Genomic DNA, 21357 nt, shown 5'->3' with positions numbered 1-21357 from the left:
GGACCGCTGGCGTCATCGCTGTCAGTGACGTCACCGTCGGTGGGAACAGGTGATAGCCACTGTCAGGGAGTGACGTCAAATCGGAGCGGACATCGAACCTCGGCCGGTGCGTTTGCGCAAACTGCGTGCTTCTCGGATGCAAAATGTGCATAGATATATCTCACAACGATTTTATGAATATCGAGAAACGTCCTCTGTCAAAAATTTCGGCCGGAAAGAAACGACGAGATAATCACGTAACGCGATGATGCGGCTGAGAAACGCGCATGTCAGCCGATAACCTAGCAGTCTTCTGCGACACTCACCTCGTTCAAACTCGTCTTGTATAAGATGTCATGACTCACCAGTGGCGCAGGATTGTCGGTCATACTTCGGGGAAGCCTCCCACAGTAGCGATGTCCTTCCCAGGTGATGGTCTACCCGATGAACTTCACGCGCACTCACAACACTGCACTCGAAATCGCGGAAACTGTCACGGCCATTTTGATACTACGGTGATGTCGTTCGCGACGACTTCACGCGACGAAACGGCCATCGAGTCGCCATCTCGCGATCGCGATGATACAACAGGAAACGAATGAGCGAACGCACGCTGGGTAACGTAAGGCGCAACGTGTGGCGCAACAAGTGACGTAGAACGAAATTACATCGCGATCAAGATTCTTATTCTCGAAAATATGTGAAAAATATCGAATACCAAATAAATATTAATATTTCACATATTTTCGAGAAGAGAAGCTCAACAGAGCTCCGAGCTTTACCGACGTGAAGGACTGTTAGCAGTCAAACGACCGAACACGACTATGCCGACGCTCGGCCATCTGGCGCTTGGGTACTTTTGCAGATATTCTGCTTTATCGATATTTACTGACTTCTTTATTACCGGCCGAAAGCAAAAGAGCGCTCCCGAATCACGAATTATTAATGCTACGCGCAACTTTTTCACTCGATACGCCCGGCGATAATTCGTGTGTCGGACTTTCCTCCGAAATCGAAGAGCTGAAATTTGAAGACCGAACTGCTCTAACCAGACGAACGGTGCGACTTTTGATTCGGCCTTCCCGTTAATATGTTTTGAAAATATTTATCTTCAATGGCCGTTTCGCGATATCTATTAATAAATGCACGAGATTTTCTTTCGGCACTCCCGACAATGATAATTCACACGCGAGAAATATGGGATGGCGCCTCGAATCCGCATTGCAACGTTGTGATACATTCCGAAATTGTTTTGGTTACCTTGCGACGATTGCGATTCTCGGAGTATGGAGTGCGCAAACTTCACTCGATACGCCCGACGATCCGTTCCGCGATGCTCACTTACGACGGCTAAATGACGATATTTCGCCACGACAGATTCACGGAACTTGTTCCCGACACTTTCGACGATAATTTCCGCAAGAGATTGTCGCTTCGAAAGCATAAAAAGTAAACTCTTGAACTCCGAACTATCGTAACCTAACGATCGCACGACACTTTACTCGATGCTCTCAAACGCGAGATATATTTATTCCCGGTGGCTCTCCAACAATACCTTGGCACGACGAACGCACGGACTTTACTTTCGACACTCCCATCTATAATTCACGCGGGAGATCCACCTTCGACGAGTCAAAATTGCTCCGGCTTATCCGTTTCGACCCGTTCCTTCACTGAATACTGCAACGGCTTAGTTTCTAAAAGCACCGACCGACTGGCTCAGGTGACGCGAGCGGACCAATCATAAGCGTCTTCTTATTTTTCAAAATCTGCGCACTCACACATATACAAAATGGTCGAGAAAGCTCCGACATCCGAGAATCTCACGATTTCGATAATAATAAATCTCGTTAACAATAAATGTACGAAACTTACATGTTCTTGACGAAAATCTGTACGCGATATCATTCTCAGGTCGAAAACGTGCAGTGGCGTTTGAGTTTCGAACTGCTTTTACATACGGACAAACATACTTGATAATCCTTTTCATGGCGACGTTTCAGAGTATTTTGCCACGAATCTTACTTTCGGCACTCCGGACGACGATTCGCACGCGAGACTCGCCTCCGCCGAGTCGAAATCGCGGAAAATACAGATCAGTTTGCCGAAGTTAGATCGCCCGACACGATCCTTACCGTAACCGATCCGTCCATATTGGAAACTGTTAATATTTCTGAAATTATTATAGATGCAGCGCGCGCATCTCCTTACCCGAGTAATCGTCCCAAGATGCTCTGCAAATGGGCCCAGTGCGAGAGATTTGACGTCACGTGACGTGATCGGTTCAATTTGCAGCAGTCCGCATCGTCTCACGACGATTCGAACCACGGCTCGCGTCGGTTCCGTGGTCGTCGCGTTCTTTTCACGTCGGAAGCGAATGTTTTGCGCGAACGTGTGTCGAGAGGGCCGAATTCTGTGTCGGGCGATCATTTCAGCCTGTTAATCGATGCGCTGGAATACGATACAACGCAATACCCCTCGATGCTCGTAACTGGTGTCCGTTGGTCAAGCGAGTCGTGTCGCCATCATGGAGTCGTGCGAGGGTGCGAGGGAGATAGAGTGACTGCATTCCCACTTCTTCACGAGACGGATGCTTCGAGATTCGGCGCCTACAGTTTCGGTAAGTTCACGCCTTTTTCCCTAATTCTGCACACAAATTCGTTGTTATTATCGACGAGATATTATTATGAATAGCGATCAAGTGCCTTCGTGACTATCGGTGATGCCAGTAATAACCGAAGAGAGTACTGCCATTACCCATTGTCTCAATCATCTCTAGAGATATTTGGTTAGCTAATAACATGTAATATTGACTTTTCATCGATTATTATTGTCTATATCGCTGATAATATCGATTAAGTATTGGCAGTCACGCACATCTTGTCATGGTGTTACATATATATGCCATGTATTAGTAGTCGAACGCGGGAAACGCGTTAAACATGAGGAATATCTCAAGCGAATACGGAACGGGCGAATCGGAACTGAAACGTATTCGCGTATAGGTGTGCGTGTGTGTAGGTTTGTCATTTAGCTGAACCAGATTGCACTGTTTGCCTTTGAAATGAAACAAGTGTATAATCTAGCGTTGAAGAGAGAGGAAGCTAAATTCCAGTGCAACATTAGTTTAGTTAAAGCGAACAGGATGTATGTAGGTTTCCCTCACAACAGTGCATCCTATTGTTAGTATAGATTGAGTAAGTGACAGAGCAAAAATAATGGCAAAACGCTGATATCGTTGATTGTCAATCAAGGTACGAATTTGATACATTCTCTATAAATATACATGTGTCTGAATGTGCGTGAATATTTTTCGATCCTTCAACCGTGCCATAATAAAGGATAGAACCCTCTTAACCCCACTTTAAAGAGATCGTATGATACGATAACAGAAGCAAACGATAAGATCGTATTACGATAGTTTTCTTCAGTTTACGTAAATTCGAATAGAAACTTCTGAAACTTGGTATCTTGGTATCGGTGTAGTCAGCAATCGTATATGCCTATTGCCAGTAACTTACCAACACGAATTTTCTCATGTGACGAGACGCCGTTTCATGGTTCACCTTTCATCATATCTTTTCTACATAACCTCTCATACGGCTGAAACATGGACGTAGACACAGCGAGTGACAATACGTCTATCGACGATAAAATAGACGACTTTTGCGAGAATCCAACACGAGATGCGTTAACGGAGGGTCTTATGAGCCTCCTGAAGCCCACGGTGGACCAACTGGACGAGAGAATTCGTGCTACAAGGTGAACGCGAATTTTTCATTGTGATTCAGTGCTACGATTGCTTACGAATGGTAAACTCCCCTCAGAATTTACGACTGTGCATTTATTTTACATAATTTATTGAATTATTATGCATTTACTATTCTTGTGGTTCTTTCACAGCATGTAACTTTAAACAAATGTACATGTATATTCATCCACTCATTTCTGCAATTGCGAAAATGAAAAATATATGATACCTTATCTATTTTATTTACAAGTATTATCAATATCAAATGTGACATATTGAAAAACTACTTGGAAGTTTATTAATTATTGCTGAGAACCAGGCAGAATCAAGTTGGATTTATAGAATTTTAATTTATATATGTCTTTCTTTTCATATAGGATATGTCAAATAGAACTGAAGCAGCGGATTGAATCGTTAACTGAGGAACTCCAAAGGATCAATGAAGCACTGCAGTATCCATTAGATACAGATTCTTATGTAAAGAAACTTGTTAATGCTAAGCATAAAATCACTATCGTTAGTAATATCTTGCAAACTACTCAAGAACGATTGAACAAGGTGCATGAAGCTGTCGAGAAAAGCACTGCCAAAAGAAAGACATTGTTAGATAATAGTTCTGCTTACAGCAGCATTACTATCGAGCCTGATAAAGAAGAACCAATCCGAGCAGAAGCTGATAAGCAGCAGCAATAATTTTCGTTGTCGTTAATTATAAGATTAATGTGATATTATTTCCAAATTGTTACTTGAAAAATACCACTTTGCAAGTTTTATATGTGAAAACTTTATATAATTTACATCATAAGAAAGAATCATGGAGACACCTATAGTTAAGCTGTCAGATGAAGAGCTCAAAACAGTATATGAGCCTTCTGAAGATTCGTATCTTCTGATAGACGCTTTAGAAGCAGATCTGGAAGTTCTAGAAGCGATAAAGCCTGTGATTTGTTTAGAAATAGGTAGTGGTTCTGGTGTAGTTATCACAGCTCTAGCGATGGCATTGAAGAGATACCATAGTGCTCACTTTATTGCAGTCGATATAAATCCTGATGCATGTAAGGCCACGAGAAAAACTAGTCTGGATAATTCTGTCGTTGTAAATGTTCTTCAGATGAATCTGTTAGATTGTATACGGATTAGGGGGCAGGTCGATGTTATTTTATTCAATCCGCCATATGTAGCTACAGAGTATGAGGAAGTGTTAGATGACAGACTTGTGTTCAAGACTTGGGCGGGTGGTAAACATGGTAGGCAAGTCATGGAACAAGTATTTAGTACGATTCCTGAGATCTTGTCGGATGCTGGGTTGTTTTACTTAGTTGTAATCAAAGAGAACGACCCTGAATATATTCTAAGTGCGTTTCAAAAGTTGAATATGTCTGGTAGAATCGTTTGCGAGAGGAAAGTTAGGGGAGAGCATTTGTACGTTTTACGTTTTTGTAAAGCTAAGGTAAACGAGATAAGCTAATATTGTATTTTCGTTGTATCATCCATTGAGCATTATTTGTATTTTTAATCCTCGATTTCCATGATAATGAACGGGAGGCATTGCATTCATTCAAATCATATTCTAGTAGACGACTATAATGTCAGACCACTTTATCGTTGTTTATGAGCGTTTGTTATGTACTATAATTAATTAATTACAATTAATACAATTGTAATATAATTCCTTATTCTTATATTTTCGTTTTGACTCTCATATCTTTATAAGTTACAGCTTTAACAGATAAGAAATAACGATTGTTCGTTCACGAAGAGGGACGATCGAGATGAGACAGCCTTATTTTTTTTTTTACAAATATTATAATTTATTTTAACGCCCTTAAAATCTACATTACTGGTATCGAAGTATGTAATAAATACCATATCGTATCGGTATTCAATATTATACGAAATGAGCACTATTGTCGTCCGCGAGGACTGTACGAATAGTTTGTTAGATATCATCGTATATTGATATGTAAAATATGGCTGCACCCCTGTTCTGCTGACGAAGCAGAACGAATTTACTAAGTTCGGACAACGTTAAACGCGCTGTGTAAGATTTACTTATTGAGATATGTAGAAAAGCAGCGCGAGTTCAATAAAACTATCGTCGTAGCTCACCAACTGTGGCTAATGGTTTCTCGAGACATTTCGATGTGACATTCTCTGACGTTCCTTCCGTTCCTCGATCAATTCCTTCGTAAGTTAAGTGGTAGTAATGAAGCGATAGGATAACGGTCACTTGTTTCTTAAGTAGGTATTATTTGATTACTGGCACGCGTTCATTGTTCGTTACGCAACTCGTTTTCCGCTGTTATACACGATGATAAGGAGAAAGAAGTATTACGAGTAACATCTTTCTACGAATCCACGAATTTCGTTCTGCGGACTCGTTGCAATTTAACATAGAGCACGGCCGCGCTCACAGTCGCGATCGAAAGTGTGCTCAGCATGAGAGAGAAGGCTGTGTAAAAGCCACCGTTACTCATGCAAACGTTTTTCTCCTTCGTCATCGCCTCGATAGCTGTTTCCTCCATACTCTCTAAGATATGGCTGGACGCTGCGCTTAGATCGTCTAGCATAACCACTTTGAAGCCGCGTCCGATACGAACAGGGTCTGATAAGAGAACCGGATTCATCGTGGTGTTCAATGGTGATGCGTATGTTAGCGACCGACGACGTCTGCCTGGATCGATTTGCTAAAATGAATTAATCATTTAGAATAAGATACAAGTTATATAAATCTCTGTAATAGTTCTACATAATTTGTGCGTTTAGTTAGTATTTATAAGAAAATTTTGAGTAATTTATTTTAAAAGCATTTTTATGCAAGCATTTTTTTATATTTTGCATCGAATAGGTTACATAGATTTTGGAATTGCTTTATGAAGTTAAATATAATTTTAGAACATACCATGTATTAAATTCAACGATTAGGTGAGATGTTAAAAAGAATGACGATTTTAACGCCTTACCTGGTTTGATATTGGACAAGGCTCGCAATCCGTCTTGCACAACTCAACGTTACACTCGATGAACAGGTCCATAACGTCAGGGAATTTGAAGGCTTGGAAAAATGCGTAAGCAATAATAGAGGCACCCGTATTTCCCGTGTCGTTTGTCTTTTGGAAGGCACCGAACAACTTCGGCTTCAGAATGCAGCCTCTTTCGTCGGTGAGCTGTAGCGTATTGGTCGAGGTTTCGTCTCGTGCCAAACAGTCACGCACCTTGAAAATAATCATATATTATTAATTTTTTTAATTCGCATTTGTTATTTGCAATCTAAAGTTTTTGCCAAATTTTACAATTTTTGAAATTAACATTTTCGGGAAATAATTATTAATATGTAATTATTTTTTATATGCTTAAGTACATTTTTATGCATTATTGATTTTAATATCGGCGAACGCGCGCGTGATTCTATTATACAAATCTATTGCGAATATAATTTTCAACGTGCGTAGAAGATTACCTGAAGATCAAAACCTGGATCGCCTTCCACGGAGACGACCAGGGTCATTGTTTCTCCGATTTTCACGAGGCCATCGGCCGCTGGTGCAAAAGGTCCTCTGCCGATTTGAATGTCTAGTTTGGCTGAAGCTGTGTCACCGCTGAAGGTAACAATCTCCTGGTTCAGCATGTCCACAGAGAAATTAACCGTCAAGGCCTTACTGATGTTTCCTTCCCAAAGACATCGCACTCTTCGCACTGTATCCCAGACTTCTTGTATACCTGGTTCGTTCTAAAAGAAATAGAAATTTCTGATATTGTCTGTTGTTCAAACGAAATTTTTCATTCGAAAACGAATTGAGAAAGTAGACTTGTTAATTTATACAGCTCTATATTGACCTGCAACACGAGGACGTTCTCCAAGTATGCTTGACCAGCTTCACCCTCAAAGTCGTTGATGAATTGAGTTCCGCACGAGTTCAAATTTACAGTGAAAGAATATGTTGTCCGGCCAGAGTTTTGTGCTACGTATCTGCATTCCGGGTTCGTATAGAATCCCTGAAGTTCGATAGAATTGACATATTATTATTGATGAAATATCGTTTTGCTCGAGGAGTATTTCGTGTTTACCTTGGAATAAATAACACCGTCGAAAACGCGGTTGAATTCAATATTGATTGTCATCATGGTCTTACTGCACATTACGTCGAGATTGTGAATATGCGGAGGGTGATTGAGATCGTCTTCTGTGACAATAGCTTGACGATAAAATTACGAATTATTATTCTTTTCTGCATACCATGTATCTGTTGTTATATTATATTAATGTTATAATAATAATGATAATTAAAAAAAATATGATGTTGTATTAATGTTATTATATATTATATTAATGTAGTATTTTTAACTTACTTCCAGTTCCACCTCCACTAATCTCCGGTTCACCCTCGGGACCTCCTGTAGTGATACCAGTGCTACTACTACTCTCACTTGCTTCATCAAAAGGCGGGGATGGTGTAGAAGACGGATATCCATCAGTCGAAGTAGACGGATATCCTACGCTTGGACCTATATAACTAGGACCGGGATAATTTCCACCGGTGCCAATGTCGCTGGGAGTGGGGAAACTGGGTGTTGGCCGTTCCGACGGATAGCCATACGACGTGGAAAAGCCAGCCGGTGGTGAATATCCTCCTGTAACCGGCGGTCTCAAAGTCCCACTGGTACTACCTCCTCCGGTGCTATCAGACGGGTATACTCCCGAGGTGCTGCCGACACCGGCGGAAGTTTGGAAGCCGCTAGGCAATAATCCACCTGACCCGGCGACAGCCGTGGAGCTAGGCAAAGGCGGCCTTGGGCTGGTCGATGAGGGGAAGGACGACGGCGACTGTGGCGAAAGGTAAGTAGTTGATGTGTCCAGCGTGTTTAGTGGCGGAAAACCCGACGAGCCCGCGTTCGCATACGAGGGCTGACTCGGTCGAGGATTGTAAGACGTGGAGCCACTATAACTTGGCGGCACGTACGTCGACGACAACGGCTGTTGGCTATTGGGATAGCCCGGTCGTGGGGTAGGGAACTGCGGGGGCGAAGGTTGCCCGACGTTTGGCGGGGTGTAGAGCGACGATGGCCTTTGAACGGGGAAGCCCGTCACGTCGTTTTGGTTGGGCGACGGATAACTCGGTTGTTGAGGTGCTGGTTGGAAGGGCCGGGGTTTCTCAAGCGGTCGTTGGGTGCTGTATGGTGGCAAGTAAGCGTTTGAGTCCGATTGCTGGCGAACTGTAAGAATACATGCGCTAGTCGAGCGTGAGAAATCACTAGTAATGGTGATCTTTATGGATACAAATGACTTAGCAGTCTGGGAACAATTTTGTTTATCGTAATAACTAAGAAAAGATGAATTGCTCAGTAATACTTGGCGAGAAAGGGAAAATGAAATAGAGAAAGAGAGCGTGAAGTGCATGTGCTGAACAGTTAATAGACTTGACTGGTGCATCGTAAATGAAAACGGTTCGCTGTCGAACGAATCAAGCGTGCATTAAAGCCAATCCCAGCGTCATGAACATGAAGAGACTTCCGTGACGCCCACGGCGTCACGGTAGAATGATTGATGAATAGCGCGGCGAAATGGATTAATAATTTTGCGTCTAAATCGGACGCGGCTGCGTCGGGCTGCGCATAGTCGCAGCTTTTGCACACAGAATTCACATCTACGTCCGTAGTAGCGGTAGCGTCCCCCTGACTGTCGGCGCGTCACTGAACCGTCTATAAATCAGAGCGCGCAACGTCAGATAGCTAAAACCGATCGTCGTGAAAAGAATACTCGTTACTCGTCGATGATGCATATGTGTACGCGCGTGGCGATGGGGACGGCTTCGTATCGCGCCGTTTCCTCTCAGCTGAAAGCGGAACCTACTTTTACGTGCGCCTTGCTGGTAGATCCCCTGAATCCACTCTAGGATATTTTGCGCCATCACGTCTGCCGGCGATGCTGGGGCAGCTCGTGGTACTCTCGAGCGTGCTAACGAATTTTAAACCATTTGTTTGTGATCAAGTCTCATAATTATCACCAACAATTCGTACCGCCTCTCTCCGATCTCGCCGATCGCGCTCGAAGCGGACTCTCGTAGGGTCCTTTCGCACTTTCTTTTTGTTTTCTTTTTTCTTACCGGCATCAGCGTCCGCGGTTCTCACGAATAGAGCATGACCGCCGAAATCTTGGCCCACCGCTGCGCCTGAGAAAGCGACGATAAGGATCGTCGCGATCAGCCTCATCCTTTCCGCCTGTAAATTTACTTTGGTTAATACAGTGTTGCCATCTCGCCGCGACGGTACTCTCGATTTCGATCGGAATTTCTTCGACAATATAATCGGCTCGCGAAATCGCGTTCGTGCCGCGTGGGTCAAATGTCGTCGACATGAGAATCAGTATAGAAGACGTTGCCAAGGATGATGAGTCGCAGATGCGGTGGTAAGCCGGTCGAAAGTAGAAAGTGATCATTATGAAATCTATGGCCGTGATCGCAGCTTTTGACAGTTGACGTCACCGTACAGACGAGATGACTTATTATTGTGAGCGGATGAGCGGAAACGTGCGCGCATGTCGTGATTTCTCCTCAAGGTCTGGGTTTCCGCGTTCTGGGGTAGCACACACGAAAAATGTCGGCGGTTATAAAATCACGGCCTAATGCATTATGTGCATACATTAAGTACGCATTGTGTGTTTCCGTTCAAGGTCTCCGCATGAATGTTGGGGCGTGTATATATGCGTGAGCTGTGTGAGATGATTTAACTGTTTCCATCCGAATTTTGAAAGTTAAATAGCCGAGAGATATCTTAGATTTCTAATTGGACTCTGATTACCAGCGAATAGTCAAGGTTTCGAATCACACGTATGTGTGTGCATACGAATCAAATTCAATTCAAGTGAAAATTAGCTGTGATGATTATTTCGGCAAGCGATGACTGTACGGATAATCGTCCCGTCGGCAGGCTGCGATTAGCTCATTAATTTCCAAGGTTACCAGCATGCTTTCCGCGGCATGCTGGCGAAATTAATTACCTCGTAAGAAAATAAAAAAAAGAAACCTCGCGGTTACATGTCGACATAGCTTTAACGGAAAATTTAGCGTGCGAGTAATAACGCTCCTCTTTAATCTCGGATCGTGATCGCTAAAGTATCTTTTTACTCGGAGCCGACGCCGTTTCCGTTATTGTTTGCTTATTCTCATGTGGAGTAACGGCGGTGGCGGGGAACGTTAGCACGTTTCGTCAGGAGGGATTACGAACGGCATAATCGTGCCTCGTCTCACACGTCTCATAATTCCAGGTTACCTCGTTGGGAAGTAATTTATGGGTACGCTCACGAGCACTTAATCATGTATTTTTGGTCATACGGATGTTGCCGAGTGACTTTCTTCCGTGTAGACGGCGTCCTTTCGCGGACGACGATCTTTATTAATATTATAACGTACGTGATCATCGTAAATCCAGCTTTAAATACGGGGTCTCGTTCGCATGTTTATCCGTGTTCCATGTTTCGTGCGAAACAATGTCATATTTACCGTAGATGAAGATACGAGAGTAGAAGTAGAACGGAGACGTGTATTTCTCGAGGCAAACACGACACGTAGGTGGAACTGGTACGATAAAATTATCGATTGTGATACGATAGGAAACTCAACGCGTAACTCATTCGTAGCATAGCGCACTGATTAGCATATTCAAATAACCACTTTAATACCGTAATTACGATTAATCGCGCGCAAAATAGCATCGATCGTCCGCGTGACACCAGCCGGGTAATTATTCGCGTCGTGTTGCGAAAAACTCGATACGCTCGATACAGAGCGCATGATTCCTCCCCAGGAACTCGAACGAACTTTTCCGGCAGGTTGCGTCGTTTAAATGAGTGTCATCATCTCGTCACGGCCGCGTTCGATCTTACGGTCACTTTCAGTTAACCCGACGCGATACACCTTATAGGAAACGAGAGAGCGCGCCGTACATCCTCGCACGGATGCTTTCCATCGCTTCAGTTTTATGCCACGAATGCGCCAGTGAAACCGAATCGTGACGCGCCTTTTGGCCGTCTCGCTACTCGTACTCGTACTATCGGCCGCGGATGCATCCGATGCTGTGGATCGATGCATTGGTGGGGTAAGAGTTCGAGAAGTCAACAGTGGAATCGTGCTCGAGCGAGGTGAAAGGTGAAAGTCGCGCGCCAAGCTAGACGAACGGTGTAGGTACGCGCGGCATGCATTTACGTGTGCTCGCATTGGAGACACGTTATAGCGTCTCTCTTTCTCACTCTCCCGTAACGTAACTAGTACACGTATCGCGAGATCTATCGCGCCGACTTACGTATCCCGAAATCTACGTGTCATCTTCCTCGCGTGTTCACTCTTTTCGTAGACGCAGATGGAACGCCGTAGATTTTTGATTTCCCAGGATGTCGGCTCCATATTTCATCGGCTGTACAGACAGCTATACCGATTTTCCGGAGTGGAGCTCTGACATACATTTTTGGCTCCCCGAATCCGCGATTCTACGGGATACCGCTCGGTCGCGCAAATCCTGGATCACGCGGATCCCTGCGTCCATAAATCATTAGTCCCGCGAACTCCGAAGATCCTTTATAGAAAATGATGCGTATATGCGGCGGGAAAATTTTCCCGAATCTCACGATGGATATGTTAAATCGCGAAAATAATTGTGAGAGAGAAATTCTCGTTACGAGGAAAGCCAAGAAGGGGATCACCTTGATTGCAGAAATCCGATTTCAATTAAGTTGAATTAAATAAAAATTAAGTGCATATATGCGCGAGAGAGGAAACAGAGTGCGCACGATGGTAACGGGGATAGGCCGGTTCACGGTTTGAGTTGTGAATTCAGGTGGGATGAAGAAATCGCCACGCAACATTGCGCGCTGTAACAGTCCGATGTCACCAAACGTGACAACAACAAGACTCGGAAAGGGGAGAAAAAGCGTGTCTCCAGAGCGCGTTTAATCGGCTAAGTGCGTGCGAAAATCGTCAACCACCGGCAAGTGGCAACACACCTGTTACACGCGACGTAATTACGTTTTGTCTATTTAACGTAATTGCAACGCACGCGCAACACGTAATTGATAACCGCGTCGATATTATTAAACCCGCGTGCGACGATCGTTGCGGTCTCGCGACGCACGTGCGTCGCTTTCAAACGTAGAGCGAGTTGCGGAGGAATTTTTACGCGGTTCGTCTTCTTTTTTCCCATCTGTCGCCACAATTTGGCAAACGCAATATCGCGCGTGATGATGCCCGGCGATATCCTCCGTCCTCCGAGGCACCGTTGCAAATCAAATTAATACGCCGGTACTAATTACGCGTTAATTAGCTGGCACTCCTCTCTGCGCACGCGGACGAGCGGGTTATTGCGAAATCGCTCGAAACCGACTCGTCGTGTATTAGGATATCATAATTCATGTCTTAAAGAAATCTGGCGGGTTGACTGCGTCCGCGTCATGTAATTATCGTGCGAAATTCGCCGGGGCTTTGCGCAGCGGTCCGACCGTAACGTCGCTATTTGTGGTCGCGCGATTAGGCAAGTGTAGCGTGCACTTGAGATGCTGCGGTTTTCTTCTCGCCGCATTGGCTGTTTCGTTTCGACGTCGGCATTTTAATAACGAGGTGGGACAACACTCGTTTATTATGGAGATTTCATAACGAGCGTCTGTGGGTCTCGCTCCACTCTGGAACTGGGCTATTCGAGGTTACCGCGATTTCAGGCCCGACGCGCGTTTACCTAGCCATCGGCTGGAAATTACAGCAGGAATCGGAAGAAGGCTAATAATAAGGGCGCGCTAAAGTGTCTTCGATTTCGGGAACAGCGTGGCACTGAAGTTGTGTCGGAGAACACGGGCTCAATTGTGAACGCGGAACAATTGTATTATTCGCGATAATCCGAGCAGTTAGTGGCTACATGCGCCGCGAACATGCGGAATTAATGCCATCCCATTAATGCCAACCGCCATTAATACAGTAAATTCTATTAATAATAAATTGACACACATGTGAAATATCAAAATGTCTGTAATGAGGAGCGGTTTCCCGTATTACGGGAAAATTACCGAAATTCACGCGCTAACGTGCTCGCCGCTGTGTAATTCTATTTTAGTAAACTTCTATTTTGAATTTTATTCTAAAACGTGGACACCGTTTCAAGATCGCTTATGGTCGCCTCGACACGCGTACGTTACAAGAGAGCGGCGATAACAAGGCCGGTTCCGTCCAGCGGTAATAAGAGGTAGATGAAATTACCGCGATGGGTCTTCGTCAGGAGCGCGTGGCCGATGTTTCAGCGTGGCAAGCAGCGAAATTGTTCGCGTACGTAGATAGGGCACGCGTTCAAATTAAATTCGAGATCGAACGAGGAACCACTCGCGCGCGTGTGCGAGACGTTAATGGCATGAATGATGCTACTAATGACGAAACAATTTAACTACGGCGGTTAGGTAGTTTCGGCCGAGGCTCGGATCTCCCAGTGAAAACTGTTACGTCCGATAGGTCTGGGTTACGGGGACATCGATTTCCTTATACACGCGCCGCGTCGCGGCGAAACCCGTCGACCGCTTGAAAAATCGCCGTTCGCTCGGCGGATTTCTACCGCACAATGTCAGCAGTCGACGGACACCAAATACGTAACTCCGTATATAACGGCGGGAGAGATAGTCGGGGGAAAATAGGATTTCATCGGGGGCACGGAGCGTTCGGCGGCAAAAATCGCACGTGCGGAATTCCTTGACCGTGTTAATCGACGTATCTTACATCTTCCCCGTCCTCCCGCGCGTCGCTGTCCCTCATCTCGCGTCTCTCTTTCCCGGGCGATTTACGCGCTGCCTCGTCGGAGCCCTTCGATTTCTCGGACGTCGCGCCGGCGAGAAACGCTTTTCGCGTTTTCGCGACGGAAAAAGTAGCTCCCGTTTGCCGCGTGGTTGCGGGCACGTCTTGTTGCGCACTTTTTATCGGCTGACGAAAGACGTATAGTCACTTGGCAGAGATTCGGCTGCGAATTGCCACACCGAGACAATTCATCCTTCAACGCGCGCCACATCGGCGAATTTTTACACGGTTGCAAAAACGCGTTGCTCCCCTCCGGCGGGAAAGCGTGAACCTTTGCCGTTAAATTCCTCGGATGGTTGGACGTTGCGCATTTTCAAGCCCGTTCATTGACATTTAATATTCCTCACGCGCGTACGAACGTGGTCCATCTATCCTCTTTCTTCTCTTCTATCTTCTCTCTCTTCCTATCTTTTTCGCGCCCCCCCCCTCCCCCCTCCCTTTGTTCTCCTCTACGTCTCCCGTCTTTCACCGTTTTTTCAATCTTTACACGCACGTGTCTTCGCTATTATGTGGCTCTGTAGAAAATGCATCTTGAATGCTGCGGCTAGCGAAAGGACGTCACTATGTAGAACTGCCGCAAGAGGCGCGACGCGGTAGATATTGCGAGATATAATTTTCACGATCTTGAAATTAAATCAATTCGGATAATCGTCCTCGTATTTTTTGCCTTACGCCACGAGTCTTACACTGGGTGCAAAATACAAATAGCGTCTCATTCGTAACGCAGTCGTGTCGCGAGAAGATCGGTGACACATTTTGACAGAGTTTGCATTATTCCTGTACAAAGACCTCTTTTACGATTTAAATTATGTATCTAGCTCAGAAAGAATATCCTTCTGGACGTCGTCTTTTTGAAGTGGGCCATCGATCTGTCGATGCGACGGACGCGAAATCACTTTCTTTTCAACAAGGACAGATTTATTCGCCCGCCTTTGCATGATTGGCCAAATTATAGTTATTGGCGAGGCCATTATATTCAAAACGCGTAGGTCTATGTGACGCGAGAATTACATTAAAGAACATATTGGAGATATCTTGGGGGACAGCATTACGGTTTTTCTCGTGGATGATTTCTCTCGGTTTAGATTGATCGGACGAGTGGCAACGCCGAGGACTTTACTGGAAAGTTTACATAGCGCGCATTGCACAATTCTTCATAGATCGTTCACGTTCTTAGATCGCGAATCGTGTTACTTAACGGATAAATTGTGAACGAATTTTTTTTTCTGTCTTAGATGTTGCAATGAATCCATCATAAAGTTCACATAGCCGCGTCGCGATGTACACGGGAAATTGAGCGATGGTGAATAATTACTCGATCAGAAAGAACAGTGACATAACCCGCGACATACCGTGAAACAGGTTGAAACCTCACGATATGTTCTTCGTCCTTGCATCACTGTGTTTATATTTTTATTGAAATATAAAGGGGGGATCTGCCGAAGATGTCGCAAACTCTCCTTGTTCCTTTGCGCGTTTCGTAACGTGTAATCCGCGAAGATAAATGTCACGAGGCGTGTGCAACAAAAATTTCGATAATCATTTCTCCTGCTTCGATACTCTCATTTGAAGCTAGCTGTGCGGAAGATGTTACGCGAAATGATTTCAGCCACGAGCGAGCATCGTCGTGATTTTATCTTCTTCTTCGCGCGCATCGCGATTGGGAAAATAGAATACGGGCGCTCTCGAACTTCGATATCGCTTCATTCGAAATCTCTGTGAAAAGATAAAAGTACCGAGAATCTGCTCTCATATATTTTTCGACGCGATCTTTCCTTACGATGCGCAGTGCGCGAAAGGAAATATTTAGTTATTTTTTATAGATACGATATTTCGAGAAAGAATTAAAATGGTCGATCACGATCAGAAGAATCTATATTTGTTTCTTGATATTCAACACATTTAGCTACTTGTCAGAGGTACTCGACAACAAGAAGGCGAACTCCACGGCATCTGCATATGTTATGTGCGTGCAACAAGTGTGTATTCGCACCGTCGTATAGTGCGTACCGTATGCTCGCGCGTATCTCTACATGTTCACATGTGTACTCACTTTCTTCGAGGATGCGGTGACCAAAACGAGCAATCATCATTTCTCACTCTCACTCTCGCACAATGATTCTCACACTCGCTTCTCTTTTCTCTCTCAGCTGAGGTTCGCTCGCGGCTTCGGTATCACGTACGTTCGAGGAAAGAAGAAACGCACGGTTTCGTTAAAACACATTTGTGTTAAAAAAATAAAAATTTCGTATTTATGTCACTAACATTTATGACACACGAGTCTCGATCTCTCCGATCGAAATGTACACACAATTTCTAAAAGTGTGGGATAAAGTGCTACTTGTGAAACATGTTATTAAAGCTAATGTCAGGCTAAAATAGGAAGCAACGTCTTTGGACGGCGTCTTGATTTACTTAACGTTTAAGGAAATCGTTAAATAAATTGCCACGAACTACGAATGAAGATCTGTTAGACACATACACACACACACACACACTACATTATTTAACACTTATACTTCGACATACTGTAAAAGCGGAAATAAATAATTAATTATACTCGGTTAAAGTAATAAAGATATATGTCGGTGGTGTACGAAGGAAATTGACGGCTAGAAAGTACGCGAGAGCGGTACGTGTGCACTTGTATAATATTTTACAAATTAATACATCTTCACTTGAACATACGTCGATGCGACATTTATATAAATGTTAATTTAAGGCTTACCTGCAGTCGAAATCCTTTCCGCGAGAAATTATTGCTCAGGTTGCCGCAGTCGATCTTCCTTCGCGATTCGGCCGGAAGATTTGCGTCGTGCGCGCGCTTATGAGAAAGGTGAGAGTGAATAGCTGGGAGCATCTTCATTCAAGCTTTATATAGGTATTGTACCCCCTTACCTAGGCACTCTGTAGAAAGAGCGTGCCATCACCCGAGCCTGCCGTAATTTTATCATCAACGAGAAGATGAAAAAAGCCTTCGCTGACGAAATTGCATTAGGCGAAAATATCCCATATTCGAAGTTCCTCCGATGTTTACGTCCCACTCATTTCGTTTGTTATATTTCTTACAAAATGAATTACATATTTTCGTCGTTGCCACTACAAATTGTGAAAATAAATGTGTCAACGCTTTCAGCTAACACAACGGTAAAGATACAAATAATTTTTAGTAATATATAAATGCACGCGTTATTTGGAAAAAAATAATATCATGTAAAATGCGATATAAAATATTAATTACGTTCACGACGTTTCATATATTTCATTCATATATTTTATAAATTTTAATTTAATACACACATTTTACAAGAGAAACTTTTAATTTAATATACACATTTTATAAAATAGATAATTTTATAAAAGAAACAGAGTTAATTCTATTTCTTATATAGTAATAGGTATCTCGCATGTACTTAGTTTAGTTTCTGAACAGATAAGAATACCGAATTCAAAATGGGTATAAATATAATTTGGGGCATCGGTAAAAGACCAGGAATATTTATCCTTATAAAAATAACTTCGTGTATTCTACATGCTTCACGACACGGTTAAATTTCGTCGTATGAAATAAACGAAATAAATCGATGAACGACGATTTAAATAATTTAATACGCGCTATTATCGGATCTGCAGCGTCTCTTCCTGAGACTCGCGTGCGCGTTTAAGAAAGCGCGATTTTCTAAATCACGTCCGGCCATAATGACGATAACATATGAATTCTTGCGTTTGGATATTCATCGCCCTTACAAGGAGCGACAATACTTCGAACGCGCGATCTTTTCCGGGTACGAAGTGCGTTCCTAATTTGGCGCGCGGTGAAAAACCTATATTTTTCCACGAATGAAATACGATGTTCCGTCTCTTGTGCCTGGGGAATGAATTTTCTGGCTGCGACCTAATTCGTCCGTCCTGAATCCGTTTATAATTCATATGACGGATAGGTCGTATGACGATCCTTATGTAACTTGCAGTGTATGCCTTAGAACATGTTCTTTAGAATTCTATGGTAATCACATGGCAGCCATGTTAGTTGAATTAATGAGGTAATAAAAGAGAATTACACGCTTACGCGCTCGATGCAGCGCATATTGTCCTACAATCCTTTTGCCACTTATCAAAAACTTATTAGAATTTTATGCGATTATATCAGTGAATCAACTCGAACTCAATTTTTTTGTTACATTTTCTTTCCTATTACAACACCATAATGCACGTTATTGTTGCAAACATTACTTCAGGTCAAATGAAATTTAACATTTTGGTATTTTTACCCGTTTCTTCCGGAGGATAAAGCTGCAAAGGGGAAACGAAATTAGAGAAACTGTGTTTCGATTAATTGCAAAAATAATTTTCTCGCATAATTTATGAATCCTGAATAGCGGGTAACAAAAATTTAACTCTTAACAAAATCCGCAGCTTTATTGGAAGTTTTAATCAAGAAAGGGAGACAGAACGAGAACTTTACAAAAGAGAAAGTTGATGTAAAAGTTCAGGCGAAAATATATTTGTAGGCATGGCGATTCCACGCCGGACAAAATAAGTAAGCGCGTGTATCTCCCGATCGAACGTTCTGTGGGACTCATTTTATCATGTGAGAGATGAAAAAGGGCATTTTCGATGCGTGTGAAATTCAACAGTCAGACATCTATCCGATGTACGGCAATCGGCCGCGTTAAATATTCACCGTTTCCGCGCGGCTGCAGTCAACCGCGAGGTTCGCGAGGGTGGTAAATGCGATGTGAGTGCACCGATGCACCTGGCGCCGCGACTGTCCATCATACGTCATTACGTATCATTAGACCTCTCCGTATTTCACGAGGACATTTCGGGAATAGATTTCACAGCCTCCGCTGTACCCTCTCGCGTGTCTACGTTTGCACGGTTCTGTGCGAGACGCAACAAAGTGCAACAGCTGCAACGCGAGTTGCAACGTAAAACGTGCTGCCACCTGCTCGCACAGGTTAGACTGTAAGGCTGCATCGGTACGTCGAGATGGTTTTGCGGGTGCTATTAAGCCGCGCGCGCGTACGTGTGCTCGTTACGTGTTTTAAGTTTGCAAAAAGTTTACGGCGTGGTTAGAATTTCTCTCTCTCTCTCTCTTTCTCTCTTCTCTCTCTGTCTCTCTCTGTTTCTCCCTCGCGTGCGCCATCACGGCCTGCGGTAATTATCGGTTAAGCAACGCGGCAACCGTCGCCAGGAATCGGACGGACAAAGGGGAACGTTTTACCTTATTGGCGCGTCTGGAATCGCCCCGCTGCTGTTTTCCGGCATATCCGCGTCGAGAGCTGTGCCGCGCGGAGCCACAATGCGTTTTTTCAACGACGGCGCGGTCAATAAATTTAATGAGATAATCTAGGGTTACTCATGGTTCACGCCTCATGAGTTTCATTTTCCTCTCGATGTGCTTTCGACGCTCGCATTCGCAAGGCCGTGTTTGGAAACAACGACGGCAGTAGGAATGGGAAGGATGGAAGGGATGAAATCACGAAATTGATCGCGCGCTTATCGCGTTTCAGCGAAATAATATTTTATTTAAGCCATATTTTATTCATCAACAACGCGCGCGCGCGCACGCCTTCCCCGCTTCCCGAAAGGTAAAATAATATCGCGATGTAATCACTCGCGCCTATATAATTATTTCTCGTTATCATAATTCTCCCAAGCATCCCCATTACGTCAAATAATAAAACCATCATGTGCCCTGGCAATTACCTCCGTGCACGCACTTCGCGCGCGAACAACGGAGAAAAAATTGTCCGTAACGCTTGCGCGCTATTACGTCTTAAAATGTGCATTTTATAAATACCGGTTGAAAGAAGAAAAAAACGTGAGCGTTATTTATATTGAAACCAGCGGCAAGAATATCATGCTAAATACGTGTAGAAATAAGACATAAATGTAGAAAAAAGGGGGGGAAAATGAAAGGCAAGATCTACGATATCGCGTCGAATAGGAATAAAGCTGGGCGTAATTATAAATACATAAATCTGAAAGACGAGAAGACGAAGTTATTCATTTCGCTTTATGAGCAATTTCGCGTTTTGCAATTTATATTCTCTCATGGCAGACTTGTATTTCCCAAGTAAGAAATTTACTATCGCTCATGCTGTAGCTATTAAACAATCGCACGTGACGTTAAACTACGGTAAAAATGCGAATCAACCTTAATGGACGTGACGGTAACGAACACGGCGGGAAGCATACAAACAGTGCGTTTATATTTCGAATAGAAATAACGATAATCATTTGCGATAATAATATCGGAAGCGTCACGTGCGCGCTATATATATAGCTTCTCGATTAAACGGCGTGAAGAAAAGCGCGATCGAGCGATTATCGCCGGGAAACCGTCGCCCTCCTCACGTTCCATTCCAAATCGTGATTGCGCCCCCGCCTGCCGCTTAATTGTATACGCGTTGAATCTGGACGCGGAGTAAAAGCATTAGTCGGCCCATTAGGCTGGTGCCTTTTACACAATCCGGAGATCCCGAGTGCCTTATGTTCTGTGCGTGAAGTGCGTGTCGAAACGAAGTGTCGGGCATCACCGTCGTCATATCGACTCCGTGATAACCCAACCATCGCCCATCAATCATTGCGCAGCGTTCGTCGCAGGGCCCGTAAACACACGAAGTCCCCCTCGCAGCGACACAGCTAGCAGACGAGATTGGATACCCGCGCACGCGTACGCTTCCATTTCGAAGCACGAGATTATTAATTACCGGCACTGCCACCGTCCCTACACACCTATCAATCGCGCGACACGCTGTTCCCGGACAAGTTTCGAGATAATCATCAAGTTCTCTAACAGGC

The 21357-nt window shown here is 44.0% G+C and overlaps 4 protein-coding genes across 4 annotated transcripts in view; 2 read left to right on the top strand and 2 right to left on the bottom strand.

Moving 5' to 3' along the window:
* LOC106741613 (3-phosphoinositide-dependent protein kinase 1) overlaps nt 1-1568 on the bottom strand; it is a 325306-nt gene extending 323738 nt beyond the window's left edge. Inside the window, exons 1-2 of the mRNA XM_014613805.1 lie at nt 1240-1568; nt 306-448 (exon numbers count right to left, since the gene is read on the bottom strand). Of these exons, the coding sequence (XP_014469291.1) occupies nt 306-368 (63 nt within the window). The 5' untranslated portion in view covers nt 369-448; nt 1240-1568. The remainder of the gene's footprint in view (nt 1-305; nt 449-1239) is intronic.
* Nucleotides 1569-3553: 1985 nt separating this feature from the next.
* On the top strand, nt 3554-4518 carry LOC106741567 (SNAPIN protein homolog). The gene is made up of 2 exons (XM_014613694.1): nt 3554-3741; nt 4108-4518. The coding sequence occupies exons 1-2, from the start codon at nt 3590-3592 to the stop codon at nt 4421-4423; spliced, it is 468 nt and encodes a 155-aa protein (XP_014469180.1). The 5' UTR covers nt 3554-3589; the 3' UTR covers nt 4424-4518.
* A 1-nt stretch (nt 4519) lies between these two features.
* On the top strand, nt 4520-5842 carry LOC106741565 (hemK methyltransferase family member 2). Its single transcript, XM_014613693.1, has one exon. The coding sequence runs from the start codon at nt 4545-4547 to the stop codon at nt 5196-5198; it is 654 nt and encodes a 217-aa protein (XP_014469179.1). The 5' UTR covers nt 4520-4544; the 3' UTR covers nt 5199-5842.
* Nucleotides 5843-6078: 236 nt separating this feature from the next.
* Nucleotides 6079-9940, bottom strand: LOC106741582. The gene is made up of 8 exons (XM_014613716.1): nt 9835-9940; nt 9582-9686; nt 8081-8944; nt 7799-7926; nt 7568-7726; nt 7191-7460; nt 6694-6945; nt 6079-6417 (listed from the first exon to the last, which is right to left on the bottom strand). The coding sequence occupies exons 1-8, from the start codon at nt 9938-9940 to the stop codon at nt 6079-6081; spliced, it is 2223 nt and encodes a 740-aa protein (XP_014469202.1).
* Nucleotides 9941-21357: the final 11417 nt, after the last annotated feature.

Source organism: Dinoponera quadriceps, unplaced genomic scaffold (genome assembly GCF_001313825.1).
Source record: "Dinoponera quadriceps isolate SergipeBrazil2010 unplaced genomic scaffold, ASM131382v1 scaffold586, whole genome shotgun sequence".
Taxonomy (NCBI): Eukaryota; Metazoa; Arthropoda; class Insecta; order Hymenoptera; family Formicidae; genus Dinoponera; species Dinoponera quadriceps.
This window is presented reverse-complemented; position numbering and strand designations above follow the sequence as displayed.